Source organism: Haemaphysalis longicornis, unplaced genomic scaffold (assembly GCF_048455015.1).
Source record: "Haemaphysalis longicornis isolate Haplotype H1 unplaced genomic scaffold, Haemaphysalis longicornis Haplotype H1 scaffold_1, whole genome shotgun sequence".
NCBI lineage: Eukaryota > Metazoa > Arthropoda > Arachnida > Ixodida > Ixodidae > Haemaphysalis > Haemaphysalis longicornis.
The window spans coordinates 214,346,582-214,361,527 of NW_027526203.1; the positions used below are offsets into that span (position 1 = coordinate 214,346,582).

Genomic DNA, 14,946 nt, shown 5'->3' on the forward strand with positions numbered 1-14,946 from the left:
AGCCCGCTGTCCCCACCAGGGATGTTTAAGGGCGGTTGACATTTTACAGTGCAGTTGTCGTTCACATCATCACCTTCTTTCCCGCACGAGCAACTGTGTTTAGCGCCTTGGGTTGCATTTTAGAGAGTGGTTAGGGCCACTCATGGGCCCTACCTGCATCACTTCATGGCCGGTGCTGACATTAAGTCGCCGCCACCTGCTGCACCACGCACACCGTGCGGGTGATATTTGCGGCTGCGTGAGAGTGCCTGTGGCGTGCGCGACGCGTTTTCGCGGGCAGAAAACGTTCCATGCAGCTCACGCTTTATACGTACCGAGCGCATGAGTTGTGTGGTGAGGCCCAAGTAGTTGTGGAGGGCAGTGACGGTGACCCGGTGCAGCCGGATCATGACAATCTGGCACAGGCGAATCATGGAGTCAGGGTACTTGGTCAGCAGGATACGGAAGTTGTCGTACCGAAGCCTGCAATGAGAGATGAGCCACTTACCAGTTACTGAGCAACAATACAGAGCAACCACCTGAGTTTCCGAAGTAAACAAGTTAAGTGGGCACTTCACTTGTTTACAAAAAGAACTTCTATATACAACACTCAGTGATTGTCCTTTTGATTTTCTGTCGCAGTATTAAGGGCTAAAGTCAAAGAAAACATACCATATGTACTGCGGCATATAAGTAGACTCCAATTATAAGTCAGTCTCTTACTCCCCAACCCATCTGTGCGAAAAACTCCTATAACTCGTCGTCGCTCGGGAGAAGGATGCAGTTGCGGCCATCACCACCTTATGAGCCACTGCAGCTGCTGGCCGTCAGAAGTGGAGCTGAAATGCTGCAGCGTGCAGAAAACATGTCTGCTGGCAGTCCATACCAGGTATCGTTGCCTTACTGTGCCCGTTCACTCAAAAGAGTGCACTTTAGTCATCCTGTTAGTGTCTTCAGTATTTGCTCCTGGAGCCATTCATTGCAGAGGGCTTCAATGCATCTTGCATATCGGTCAATCACATCGCAAGAAGAATTTGCATCATTTCAGACCACTGCTGTAGTTGTGGCCGCCGCAGATGTCTCTCGGTATTTTTTTCTTTCAGACTTAATAAATTAAATACTGGTTTAGCAACCAGATAAATGATCAAAAGTATGCTTATTTAAAGGAGCCATGAAGAGAAAATGCAAATTTGTTTTATTCGAAAGATTTCGTGCTTTATAGAGCCCCCAGCGCTTGTCCGGATACAAATGATGCTTTATTCACCGAGAAATTAATCAATTTCAGTCAAAATTTTGATTTTCCTGCTAAATCGTTTGTTTTCGGGGACTGCAATGACATCACAGGAACCGACCGCTTTGCAGCCTAGAGTGCCTTGATTCACGCGTCCGCCGTACAGGGCAGAGACACGTATACGCTGGCGCCGCCATTTTGGGTCGCTCGCTCGCCGCCGAAGCAAGTCATTGCGTCAAAACCGCGCTAAAATTATCGCCGCAACGCGGTTTACTGGCGAATTTTGAATCATCTTATTTGTTTCGTGCTGCTAGGTCTCGTGGGAAACGAAAAGAACAACGCGTTGAGCACGTTGACCCAATTGCGGCGGCACGGGACTGTTCAAAGGGTGTCTCCACCCTGTATGGCAGTGCTGGTTTCCAGGTACCCTACGGTGGCGTTCCCGCATTTCTTTACGTTACCTGAACCTAGATGGCGCTACCATACCGTGGCAAGCCTTTGGTTTGTTTTTGACCGTATTCCCTGAAGCAGTGCTCGCTCGACAAATATGGTCACGTAAGACACCGTTGCTTGCGTCAATCGGCCAGTGTCGTCTGAGATAACCCCAAAGCCCCGCAGTGCTGTGCCGCTAAACCAAGCATAGTGCGCAGTACCAACAGCAGTACGCATCGGTACTTGAATGTTTTCATGTGCTTTCGTAACTTCCACCGTTTGTCGTACCATTCTTATTGCTTTGTAAAGAATGTGCCCTAAATTTAAGCGCAATTCGCTCGTTCGGCTAGCTTATAAGCTCTACCTAATTTGCGTCTGCTTGTGCCGGCCTCCACCAATCGCAGAGCTGGGCTCGAATGACATCACAGGTTCTGTTGCGGGAAATGAGCTGGTGGGTCGCATGGACATCCCCTTTTTTCCTAATTATGTAGCTTATTTGAGCGAAGTTTACATTAACAGTAGTGTCAGTATGGTTCTAACGAGGCACTCTTTTGAATGAACCAAACTTGTGTTTGCTCTTCATGGCTCCTTTAAGCCGTCTATGCAATGCAAACAAAACAGAAGCTTGACAAATTCACTTAAATGTATTTTTAAGCAAAAAAAAAAAAGAAAAAGAAACAGGGGGGGGGAGAGAGTGGTAGTTCTAAGAACATTAATGCCAATTACAGAAAGAAAACTCAGTGTGTGGGGCAATGCAAGGCGTGAAAAGCTAGCCTGATTAACAAAACCTTGCAAAACACAAGCACGGACCCTAAAGGGTCCAGGAAGACAAAATACAAGACTGGTTCAATTGAAAGATTGCCTCGGTAGAACAACACTGCACCATATTTAATTCACCCAGATAAACTATACAATGAGGAAAGCAGAGAGTAGGCAGGCGATTCACAAGCTACTTTCTCTGACTAGAATTACAATGCATTACGGAATGCTTGTGCAATTGGTTGAGGCCATGGAGTAAGAAACAAGACTGGAGGAGAAACTTCACTTCCTGAGGCAGCAAGATAATGTCACAAGCCCCTGGCACCGGGTTAAGTTTGCAGCATCTGTTGCAGGAGAAAAACTCAAAGGACGCCACGATCAGCATTCTGCTGTGCAGCCAAAACATGGGGCAGCCATGGTGTACATGTGGCAGCTATAATTTTGTACATCAGGTGCCACAATCATCTCCCTTGCTGTTGCAGCTGCGATGCTTCATAGTCCATGTTAGTTTTCATTGCAACATTATCTGGTCATTTGCCCACACCCACCATAATGAGTCTTTTGACTCCTTTATAAATTCTTGCTCCATGGTTGAGGCCAAGTCAAATGGATGATGAACAGAAATTAAGCTTGCAGAAAAAGATATTTGTGCACGAAATTTAGAGCATATTCTTTTACAGCAGTACGAATAGTGCGGTAAACAGTAGAAATTCTGAACGAACATGCATAAGCACTACAGTCGGGCCGTTTATAACAATACCGCGTATAACAATTTATTGGATATAGTGATGAACAACTATTATACCGTCAACTTTTGTATGCTTTCTATGGTAAAATAAACTGCTTATTACAAAGCTCCAGTGCTGTGATATCGGATATAACGATCGAATCCAGCGTTGTACTAGCTAGCAGATAGCTAAATAACACATGCGGGCAAGATCGGAATATGACTTCGCCCATTCAAGCCATCACCACATTATCGCTATCGTCTACTAACATCCGCAGCCTAATGCCAAAACGGCATTTGTTATGTTCCTTCCTTGACGATTGTGACTGCGATATTCTTGCCCTCACCGAAACCTGGCTTTACCCTGACATAACCGATAACGAAGTTCTCAAGCATTTACCGAAACGACCATACTAATTGGCAGGGCGGAGGAGTTCTTCTCGCAGTAAAGAAAACTTTACAATCGTATGCCATCAAAGTACACTCTAACATAGAAATTATCTGGGTAGCATGCTTAACCAAGTCCGCCACACTGCTCATTGGAAATTGTTACCGACCTCCTGACTGTAACCATTCATTTCTGGAAGAACTGCGCAGCAGCATCACTGAGGCCATCCATCTCTGCCATACTGATTCCATATTCATCCTTGGCGATTTCAATTTTGCCGCGATTGACTGGAACCAGTTGTCTTTCCCTTGCCGCATGTCTACAGAATTTATCAACCTAACCTTAGACTTTAACTTATCGCAAATGGTGAATCAGCCCACTTGCGGTTCTAACATCCTCGACCTACTTCTCACCACCGCTCCTGAAACAGTAAATACCATACTGAACATAGATGGATTCCGCGATCACAGTCTTCTTCAAGTAACCCTTAACATTCGACTACCTTTCTCTGGCATTGAACAGAAAAAAATCTGCGATTACAATAAAGCTAACTACAGCAAAATCAACGCTGAACTAGAAACCTTCTACAATGACATATTCCTGCCATCCTTTTCTAATCGTGACGTCAATGATAACTGGGTGCTCTACAGAAACAAATTATGCGCGCTAGCAGATCGGTATATTCCACTTGTTTCCATCAAAAATGATAAAACTAACCCCTGGTTTACAAAATCCATCCGACAGCTCAGAAATAAAAAGAAACGTCTGTACCGCGCGGCAAAACGACTTGGTACGTCCTCGGCATGGGAGGCGTACAAAAATGGTATGGAAATATACTGTTCCACAATTAAATCTGCTAAACAAAAGTATTTCTCTAACGATTTGCCTTCCCTTCTGAAATCAAATCCTAGAAAATTCTGGAAACAAATATCTCCGGAACACGATGTTCAACAGATTTCCTTGCTAGATGATCACCATGCTCCCCTCTCAGACAGTCATTGTACCTCAGCATTTAACACCTTCTTTTCATCCGTTTTCACCCGGGAAGACCACACCGATGTTCCGAACGTTCTCGATCTCAACATAGATTACATGCAACCTATTGAAATAACGCCTGAGGGTATCGCACTTCTTGTCACTAATCTTAAAGGAGCCATGAAGAGAAAACACAAGTTTGGTTCATTCGAAAGGTTGCCTCGTTAGAACCATAACGACACCACTTATAACGCAAACTTCGCTCAAATAAGCTACATAATTAGGAAAAAAGCAAATGACCATGCGACCCACCAGCTCATTTTCCGCAACAGAACCTATGATGTCACTCGAGAATGCTCAGCGATTGGCGGAGGCCGGCAAAAGCAAACGCATGTTAGGCAGGGCTTACAGTTTGCATAGCGAGCTATATGCCCGTTAAACATGCTGCACATTCCTTTTATGACACTAAGAACGGTGGAGTAAACGGTTTAAGTTCCGAATCAACATGCAAGCGTGTGCGCCAATGCGTAAGAAACTACCGCCAGCCGAACTCGACATCTCGCCGTCGCCACCGTCGCGCAGACGAATATTCGGGTTCGAGGCTCTTCGGGGCCAACGAACCGTCCCAGCACGCACAGCCGCGACCTTGCTTGGTATCGTAATCCCTTCACAAGAGGTTTGCCGTCATATCGCCAACCAGCAAAGGTAAGAAACGAGGGGAGTAAGGAACAGCAAGCAGCGACGAGATAGTGACAGTCGTCGCAGTTTCGGAATGGTGTTGGCTTGCTGCTATTGTTAGGAGCTCGTTTCCAGTTTACAACCACTGAAAACTTCAGTGTGTTCGAGTACTTTACAATGAAATTTCGTTGCTACGTTTTGAAATGCCCATGTAGTACGGGCAAATCGCCGAGGGAGTGCGACATCCCCGCCGGTGAAGAGATCTCCTTTCATTGCTGCCAAACGACGAACCGCGGCGAAGCAAGTGGCTACGTTTTGTGAACTTTGCAAACAGAGAAGAAAGGGAGCTAAAAGAAGTACGAGTGTGCTCGCTTCATTTCTGACGAAGTGATTACGGCAGGGACTCTTACGTTAGCTCACTCCTGGGACATGCTGGCGCTCGTCGCCGACTTCGTCAAATCGCCGTAAGCGCTCTGACCTTGGGGGAAAAAATGCCGTACACAGCGCGCATTGACGCTCGTATCTTTCTGGTCGGAGCAGAGAGCTCGCGCGAACGGCTTTCCATACACGACACCGGCCAACTGGCATAAGCGATACTGCTACTGAAATTGAACTATTATTAACCGTAATAAAAATACGGCACATACGTGCCAGTCTGTATTCGTCCTTCGCGACGGGGCTGACGAGGCAGCGGTGCCGACGGCAGGGCGCTCGTCTGTTGTGGCTATCGTGGAATGGTCGCTTTCCCGTCCACCGCGTATCCAACAACTCCTGCCGCTCGTGCACTTAGAAGCATTAAGCGTTCAAGTGATGTGAGGTTGTTCAATGCAAGCCCTAGCTCCTCGGCGAGAGTTTTGTTCTCCGGATCAGGCGATTCCATGACTAGGGCTGCGGGTGCACTAGGTTTTAATAGTATTTTTAAAATGGCCGCTGTCTCGGTTTTGGCACGAGTTGCCCGCGTGTGGGTGCTATATGGAGTCGACATACTAAGTATCTGTTTCATGGACCGGCTCATATGACGTCATTGTTCACGTCACCAAATGTGCAATTTTAGCGGGAGATTTAAAATTTTGGCTTAAATTGCCTCATTTCTCAGTGAATAAAGCATCATTTGCTTCCGGGAAAGCGCTTGGGGTACTATGAAACACCTAATCTTTCGAATAAAACAAACTTTTGTTTTCTCTTCATAGCTCCTTTAAGCTATCTACTTCAGCTGGCATTGACGATATAAATTCCAAAGTTCTGAAAAACACCCTTTCTGTTTCTGTTAATATCCTGTATCACATTTTCAGACAATCATTAGCAACAGGCCAGCTTCCCATTGACTGGAAGATTAGTAAAATAGTCCCCGTGTTTAAAGCCGGCGATAAACATTCACCCGAAAGTTATCGCCCCATCTTTCTAACGTGCATCTGCTGCAAACTTCTGGAACATATAATCGCTTCTCATGTTTTCCGGCACTTAGAATCTAACCACTTCTTTTTTGTCAACCAACATGGATTTAGAAAAGGTTTTTCGTGCGAAACACAGCTGCTGGAATTTACGTCAGAACTACATTGCAACATGAACAATAACCTTCAGACTGACTGCATTTTTCTCAATTTTTCAAAAGCATTTGATCGTGTACCCCAATGTCGTCTGATTTCTAAATTATCTTCACTTCGATTAGACTCGCTCACTACTTTATCTTGGCTTCGAAACTTTCTTTCGCTCCGCCAGCAGTTCACGGTAATAAACGATATCCAATCCCCTCTTTCCGACGTAACCTCAGGTGTACCGCAGGGGTGTGTCCTCGGCCCCCTGCTATTCTTAATTTATATTAACGATTTGCCAATGAGCACATCATCTCGCATGCGAATTTTCGCCGATGATTGCATTATATATCGCTCAATAACCTGTGCTGACGACCACCTAAAACTGCAATATGACCTCAACAAGATTAATGACTGGTGCAAAAAATGGCTGATGTCGCTAAACAAGCAGAAGTGCAAAATTATGTCTTTCACACGCAAGCAAAATATTTCCAGCTGTTCGTACATCATTGATGATTACCCTCTGTCGCACGCATCCTCCTACAAGTACCTAGGTATTCATTTCACACCAAATCTTTCTTGGTCACACCATATCACCACCATTTGTGCAAAAGCTTCAAAATCATTGGGATACTTACGCCGCAACTTGCATAGCTGCCCATCAGATGTTCGTCAACTAGCTTATCAGACCTTCGTTCGCCCACAACTTGAATTCGCCGCATACATCTGGTCCCCTTACCAAAATTACCTAATCAACATGCTTGAAGCAATTCAAAATAGGGCAGCCCGTTTTATCTCGCGAAATTACGACTACCATAGCAGCATAACGAAAATTAAGCTCTGCCTTTCTCTTCAACTGCTGAGTACACGGCGGGATATTTCTCTTTTATGCCTCTTCCATAAGTATATTTACAGTAATAAACCATTCCCCTTTCAGCTCGATATACCTTCCGTTACATCTCGCAGGTTGCATAATAACTTAAGTTTCACGCGATTATATGGGTCAACCAACGCCTTTAACTCATCGGCTCTTCCTCACGCCATCCGCTTGTGGAATGATCTCTCGAATGACATCACATATCAACCAGACCCCGAAAAATTCACACAACTTCTCCACTCTTTTTTTCAGTGATAGAAATTTTGACTGGTTCTTTTTACAAGTATTTGTGCCTCCTCCTGTATCGCTCCAGTGTAATTATATCCATTCGTTTTTACTCCGGTTCCTCCCGCTTACAGATTAAGGCCTTGTGTTAGGTAAAACAGCTCGCGCTCTTCGTTTTCTTTCTTTTTTCTTACTGCTTCACACTTTGTGACCGCTGCATTTTTGTAGTTTATAATGTCCTTATACACACAAGTAAAACTCTGTTATCGCCCTTTATTATCCTGTGTTTTCGAAACAAGAACAAGTTGCTTTCTGCGCTTTGTTATAGAATATTTTTAACTACGTGTGTACTAGGTGTTTTTTACTAAGTTGTATTGCGCATATTTGCATTCCTTCCCACCTGCAATGTTCCCATGTGTCACTTCAAATGACTTTTTTTTTACATTCTCTTCTTTTTCTCTTTAGTGACATATATCGTGTTATTTGCTGTTCCGTTCATTCAAAGTTAATTTAAAGTTTGATGTTCCCTTACAGTTCTGTCGCGACACTCACCCTTTGTTACCCCCCTTACACAATGCCCTGCAACAAGGGCCTGTAAGGTATTTTTAAATAAATAAATAAATAAACAACGTGTACCGAAAATGTGAACTGCATGCGCTGCGAGCCACGATTCCTGCAGTGCCCCTTGCAACCCTTCCACCCGTCAGAAAATGAGTCGACTGCACTGCTTACGAGGAAAGGAGGAGAGGAGGAAAGCAGTTTTTCTTCCAAACCCCCCTCCAGACGCCGCCACTTTGGCCTCATCTTCGCACACGCTAGCGTTCGCTTGTTTTGTCACGTGCACACAGCTTTGAATTTGACTGGGTTCCTCTTCAACTACCTCCATTTTAACGCGGAAGGGACATCAGGCCCGATGTTATGAAAACGTCCAAATGCCTCACTGAACAGGTGATTGTTGCATGGAACGTGCTGCAGACAGCGACGACAGTGATGACTCTGACGACACGGTTGCGCAGCCTACTCAGGGAGTGTTTTCGTAGGAGGCCCAATGCATGATACAGTGTCTCAGGGACTTCATTTCTGCCAAGGACCTTTCGCTAAGCAAGGTGAAGCACTTATATAGATGCTCTTGAAAAAAGATGTGTGCCAGCTTCGCGTGCAGCAAAGAAAGCCGCCCAACTATGGCTTTTTTTCTGCAAATAAGTAGCAGTTATGACCTTGCTTGCATGCGAGTAAATGTTTTGAGCTCTGTTTAGTTTGCAATTGCAACCAGTCTATTACAACCAGTGCAACCAGTCTATAACAATTATCGGTTATAACGATGGAATTTCCCAGGCACTTGGATATCGTTACAAGTGGACTAGACTGTACATGCGGAGCTACCGCCAGCCAACTCTGCGATACACAGCTGTCGTGAAGACAATTTTCGGGCATGCTGGGCTTGTCTGACACGACACTAGCCAAATGGCATAACTAACACTGCCACTTACAAGACCCTGTTTGTCGGGTCATACACACAGTTTAACAAAATTACTGTCAAGTTCTGTAACAAAACACAGCACCTGCAGGTCTGATCAGAAGTAAAGTGCGCACAGGCTCACTTTACTTCTGGTGCAGCAATGGCACAGCGATACCGAGCGGTATTGCTGCGCCATCTAGAAAGGCTGACAGTAACCAAGAATGTTTTGGCATGGCCTCCTGTCAGCCTAGGTTCCAAATGTATAGCAGTGTTTGGATGCTACGCTGCATCAACATACTATTTGTTTTAGGTATCGCCCTCAAATACATCATTACTCACATCATGAAAAATGCAATGCAGTGGGAGGATTTAAATAATGGCTTTAGTTGTTAAATTTCTCAGTGACTAAAGCAATGGTTTCTGCCGTACAAATGGTAAGGGTACAAAAAAAAAAAAAAAACACCAAGTCTTCTCAATAAACCAAAGTTGTATGTTGTCTTCATGGCCCCTTTAAAAAAAATTATCAGACACCCTCACCTCAGCCCACCCCACTGAGAACACAATTTTTAACTGACACAACTCCCCATCATAAAATGACAAAGGTGACAACTTGCCCAAAAGCATGCAGCTTGTGCCAGTCCAAAATAATATCTCAATGATGGTAAGCAATATTTTCTTTATAAAAATCAAACCCAAACTTTTGTAACACACGAATAAAGACCCGCTTAGCTATTTTCTAGAAAAGCACACCCCTAATGTCAAAAATGATGAAACCTAGAACCGAAGGGCCTTATTAATTATGTGTCCACTTTCTACAAGAAGTTTCTTCTGCCATAGAAATGCTACAATAGAACCAGTGGGGGATCAAGTGCAGTGGATCAAACAGGAACAAGAGTAGAACGTCAGAATAATGTACCTCAAGACCGACGAGTCCTCAAGGGCACGAGCGGCGACAGTCTTGAAAGTGGACGGGACGCCCTACAACGACGACACCAACAGTCAGACACAACGTTTCCTGCACGCTAAACATACTTACAGTGAGTACCACGAGCGCACTCAGAAGACTTGCAATGTTCTCGCCAGCCGTCACTTCCTTGAATGTCAGCTCTGTCCCATCCTGCAAGTAAACACAAGTGAATACAATAAAGTTTAGTAAAGACCGAACCAGAGAAGCTCCTGCTGCTGGACGAGCTGAACAAGATTTGCCAAACTGGGAGCATCCCAGCAGAATGGAAACATTCGATTATCTACCCCATCCCAAAGCCAGGGAAAAAACCCAACAGCATTAATAATCTCCGACCTATAGCTTTAACATCAACGCTATGCAAGCTCCTCGAGCGCATGGTGCTGACTCGGTTCACATACCACCTCGAGGAGGAGAACCCAGCTTTTTTCGATCCAGCCCAGACTGGCTTCCGATCAGGGCTGTGCACTTAAGACAGCCTTCTGCTACTGCGCCAGTTGGTGGGAGGGGGGCGTCGGGGTCACCTTAAGGTTCCAAATACCTACTGGCTGCAGCATCAACGTACCCACTCAAGGTAATTGGCCAGTAAGGCTATTGCTTATAACAAACGTAAAAAGTTTTAAGTGCCACCCCAGAATTTGTACTACAGATGAGCGAATATTTGAAACCCCAAATACTTTTGCACAGCTTTTGGTATTCAATTAAATTTGCAAGTTTTTTTTTAATTTTAAAAAATTACAAACAATAAAGGACTGAATGCTGGTTTTGCCACAAGACACTCACATTTTCAATCTAAACCTCACGGCACACACTCTTGTGTTAACTTTTTTGCGCAAAATCACAACTGCGCAAAAAAAAAAAAAAAAAAAAAAAGCCCAACACTTCTAAACCTTGCCCACAACATGCTTACCATGGGTGCGGTTTGTTTGCTAGCCCCACGCAGAATTAAAAAGCTAGTAAGTATTTTCCCCAACAATGACATGAGTTACTTCCTTGTGGATGCCCTTGCGATGAATATTTACTCGATTGTAATGGAATTTTTGAAAGATTTCTGCTGCCTGAAGTTGACCCTCACATTACAATTGAATGCCAAAATTCAAGTTGGCTAAAAAGTGCAATGATGCACCTAATGGAGCTCTTTCCAGAAGCGATCTGCGCATGCGCGGGCTGCCAGTCCGCCATTCTTGGCAGTCGCCTCGGGCAAAATAAACAAAAGGGTGCCCCCTCAGCTTGCTACTTGGGGAGCGGCTAAGCTTTCAAGCGCTGCACGGTTTTATTTCCTCTATTTCGACAGCTCGTGGCTAGTTCATACATGCACATAAAAAAGGCTTTCAAAGGAAAGGGGGCAAAGACGTTTGAGGCTCACCATGCTGCGAGCAACATGTCTATCAGTAAGGGAGTAACGAAAACTTTAAAAAAAAAAAAAAAAAAAAAAAAAGAAAGAAAGAAAGACTGGCGCTTTGACAACAGCAGATTAGCCATGGTAGTGGTAGTGACGGCATGTACTTTGCTTTTGTGCTTGTGTCATAGTGTGTGGAGGCCTCAGTGGCTTTGGTTGCCCTCAAGTGTTTAGACTCCCCGTTGGCCAGTAAGGCTATTGCTTATAACAAATGTAAAAAGTTTTAAGTGCCACCCTAGAATTTAAATTACATATGAGTGAATATTTGAAACCTCAAATACTTTTGCACAGCTTTTGGTATTCAATTAAATTCGCAAGTTTTTTGCAGTGGCAACGTGTCGCGCTCAGAACAATGCCGATTTCCAAAAACGCGTCATTTAGACGGCTGAAGAAATAAGCAATCCAGCTGCTTCCCGAAGCCTCGACGTGAATGAACCGACCATCTGCAGATGGCAGCTCTAGCGGGAGGAGCTCCTTTCATGTGCGGGCCGGCCAAGAAGTTTCCGTGGGCCTCGCCACAGCCACTACTTTGAATGAATTGTAGCAGCGTGTTGCTGATTTTGTCACAGAATACATAGTGCAACCACCTCATGGTGATCAGTGCTGAACGGATAAAGTCCAAAGCAAGAGATGTCACTCGGCAGGCGAGCATCCCACGAACAAAGCTCAAAGCGTCACATGAGTGGGTGCAGAAGTTCATGCAGAGAAATGGGTTTTCCCTCCAGTGGACAACCTCCATCTGACAAAAGCTGCCACAGGACTTTCAAGGAAAGTTACCGGAATTTCAGCACTTCCTGATTAGTTTGCGCCATTCTTCAAATATGCCATTGGGGCCTATTATTGGCAACGCCGATCAGACTGCGGTGTATCTTGACCAGGACATCAGGACTGTGAACATCATTGGTGCCACAGAAATTCACATTAGGACAACTGGAAATGAAAACACCAGGATCAAAGTAATGTTGGTGTGTTTGGCTGATGGCCAGAGGCTTTCATACATAATTTTTCATCAAAAGGCGATCCTGAAGGAAACTTTTCCTAGGAACGCCATTGTTCGCTACCAAGAAAAGGGGTAGATAAAAGCAGCCTTAGTCCTTGACTGGATTCACACAGTCGGTAATGGCGACCCAGATGCTCTTCATCTGTCATGCTCTTCATCTGTCACCGATCCTCGTATTGTGGACTCCTTTTGCGGACACCTCACCTCCGTGGTCAAGAAAAGGGTGGTAGAGATTAAAACGCGCCCTGCAATCATTCCTGGCAAGATGACGTCGATTCTGCAAGCCCTCGATGTATGCTCAAACAAACTGTTTAAAGGACCCAATGCATACACTCCACATTGATTGGATTCGTGATGATCAAGTTCTGACACCCTCATAAAGAATCAAGCGATTAAGTGCTTTGCTGATTGTCCGGTGGGTGTCTCCCACTTCGTACGACCCCGCCCATAACATGGTGGTTTGTGCCTTCAAAAAGTGTTCGATCTCAAATGCGGTTAAAGGAGTTGGAGACGACATTCTCTGAGAGAATGAGGGCTGAGTGCAGTCAGTGTTTGAAAAACAAATGTGCTTTTCTATGCCTCCACTGGCCTTGCATTAGTGCTTTGGCGGTTCTTCTTTTTCTTTTTTGCTTGACGCAACAAAAATCACCCCTCGCCTTGCTTTCACGGTTTTATTTTTTTTTCTTGCTGGGCGCAACGAAAAGTCAACCCTCGTGTTACAATGACACTCTCATTACAATCAAGTTACAATCGAGTAAATACAGTATGTAGACATAAAAGCCACTAGTACGCCTAGCCAGCCCCTCTTCAGTGATTGGGGAGCTGGAGAGACAACTGGGCAAATTGGCCAAAATCCTTATCTCTTTCAGTCACCGTGTCTCCATATGGAGACACGACTTTCTTTGTCGTTTTCCTCGTGAAAACTAGGAGTTCATGCTGCCGAACGGTGCGGCTGATGTTCGAAACCTACGGAAGTGAAAGGTAGCACCATGTGATGGGGAATGGCGGAACAGCACTCATAAACATCGTTTCAAAATGGACGCCACCAAGTTTTGTGAGAGCTCTGGTGTGTTGCCATCCTAAGTTCTCTTTTACTGCGGCGTAAATCATTTATAAAGGCTAAAAACACTTATTTCATGTGCAGAAATTATTTCACCTCCTTGTTTGTAAACTGCCTCAGGATATTTATTATTTTTTATAGGGAAAAGCAGGATTGAGTAATGGTGTCTCCGTATGAGGACGTGCCGCCATTTGCGTAATAAGCATTCTAGAGAGTCTCAACTTTTTTTCTTATCATTAGACACTTGACACTGCTAAACCTCCAAGTATGGAATTTTTCTGAAGTGAATATGATAATTCGTGACTGAAAGGGTTAAACTGCTCGCAACTCGAGCAGATTAGGCTCAAGCAATGCCTTGCCAGTGTCCCACTGTCGCTGCGGGATGAGCGGGAGGAGTGGCTCACCGGTTCCACAATGTGGACGTGGATGCGGCCCGACTGCACCACGTAGATGCTGTCGTCGCTGTCACCCAGCTGGAACAGCATGGTGCCCCGAGGCACAACGAGGGTCTCAATGTGCTTCCACAGCTCCATGAACATGGGCTTCTCAAAGGAGCCGAACACCCTGCAGACGATAGCCAAGTCAAAAACCGGGCGATAGCAGAAGCAGCCGAAGACACACAATGCCCGCTCATGCACCTAGACAACACTAGTGCTCTAACTACTAAGCACTATGGCACGAATTACAAGCACACATTAAAAAAAAAAAAAAAAAAAAAAAAAAGAGGACGAAGTCAAGAAATACACTCGACACACGCTAGGTATCAAATTAAAATGTCATGGACTGTAAATGTCCGACTGTAAGTGACTGCGTGGTCATGGCAGGCGTTTACAGTCTGCAGCAACAAAAACAAAGGCGCAAAAATGACTGCCTTGGTCGCACGGTCACTCAGGCGCCAAGCTATGTGTGGGGCATGCACGGTCACAAGAATTTCTTTTGCCTAGTGACTGATGCGGCGCCTAAGCACTTGTTCACTTCGCATATACTTTTGTTATTATGGTCCTGTTCTGTCTCCAGCAACAACACACAAACAGCATAAAAGGCAGTGATGAGCTAAATGACCCCACCCCACCCCCCTTGCCGACAGCAGTGACCAAGCAAGTCACTCAAACAGCCTACTGTATGTTCGGAATAGCAATTGCCACACAAGAGTCACGTGCTATATGTTACACCGCTTTTGTGCTGGTGTGATTGACCTTCTCAGGCTACATGACAGCTATTGACAGAACTTTACAAAGAAATATTTTCCAATCAATAAAGA

At 44.9% G+C, this 14,946-nt stretch overlaps 1 protein-coding gene across 4 annotated transcripts in view; it reads right to left on the reverse strand.

The window, feature by feature from the left end:
* Positions 1-14,946, reverse strand: part of Sws (patatin like phospholipase domain containing sws) — a 180,110-nt gene that overhangs the window by 142,792 nt on the left and 22,372 nt on the right. For all 4 annotated transcript variants that reach the window (XM_077673128.1, XM_077673115.1, XM_077673122.1 and 1 more), the window contains exons 6-9: positions 14,090-14,249; positions 10,299-10,379; positions 10,179-10,240; positions 315-462 (exon numbers count right to left, since the gene is read on the reverse strand). In XM_077673128.1, coding sequence (XP_077529254.1) covers positions 315-462; positions 10,179-10,240; positions 10,299-10,379; positions 14,090-14,249 — 451 coding nt within the window. The remainder of the gene's footprint in view (positions 1-314; positions 463-10,178; positions 10,241-10,298; positions 10,380-14,089; positions 14,250-14,946) is intronic.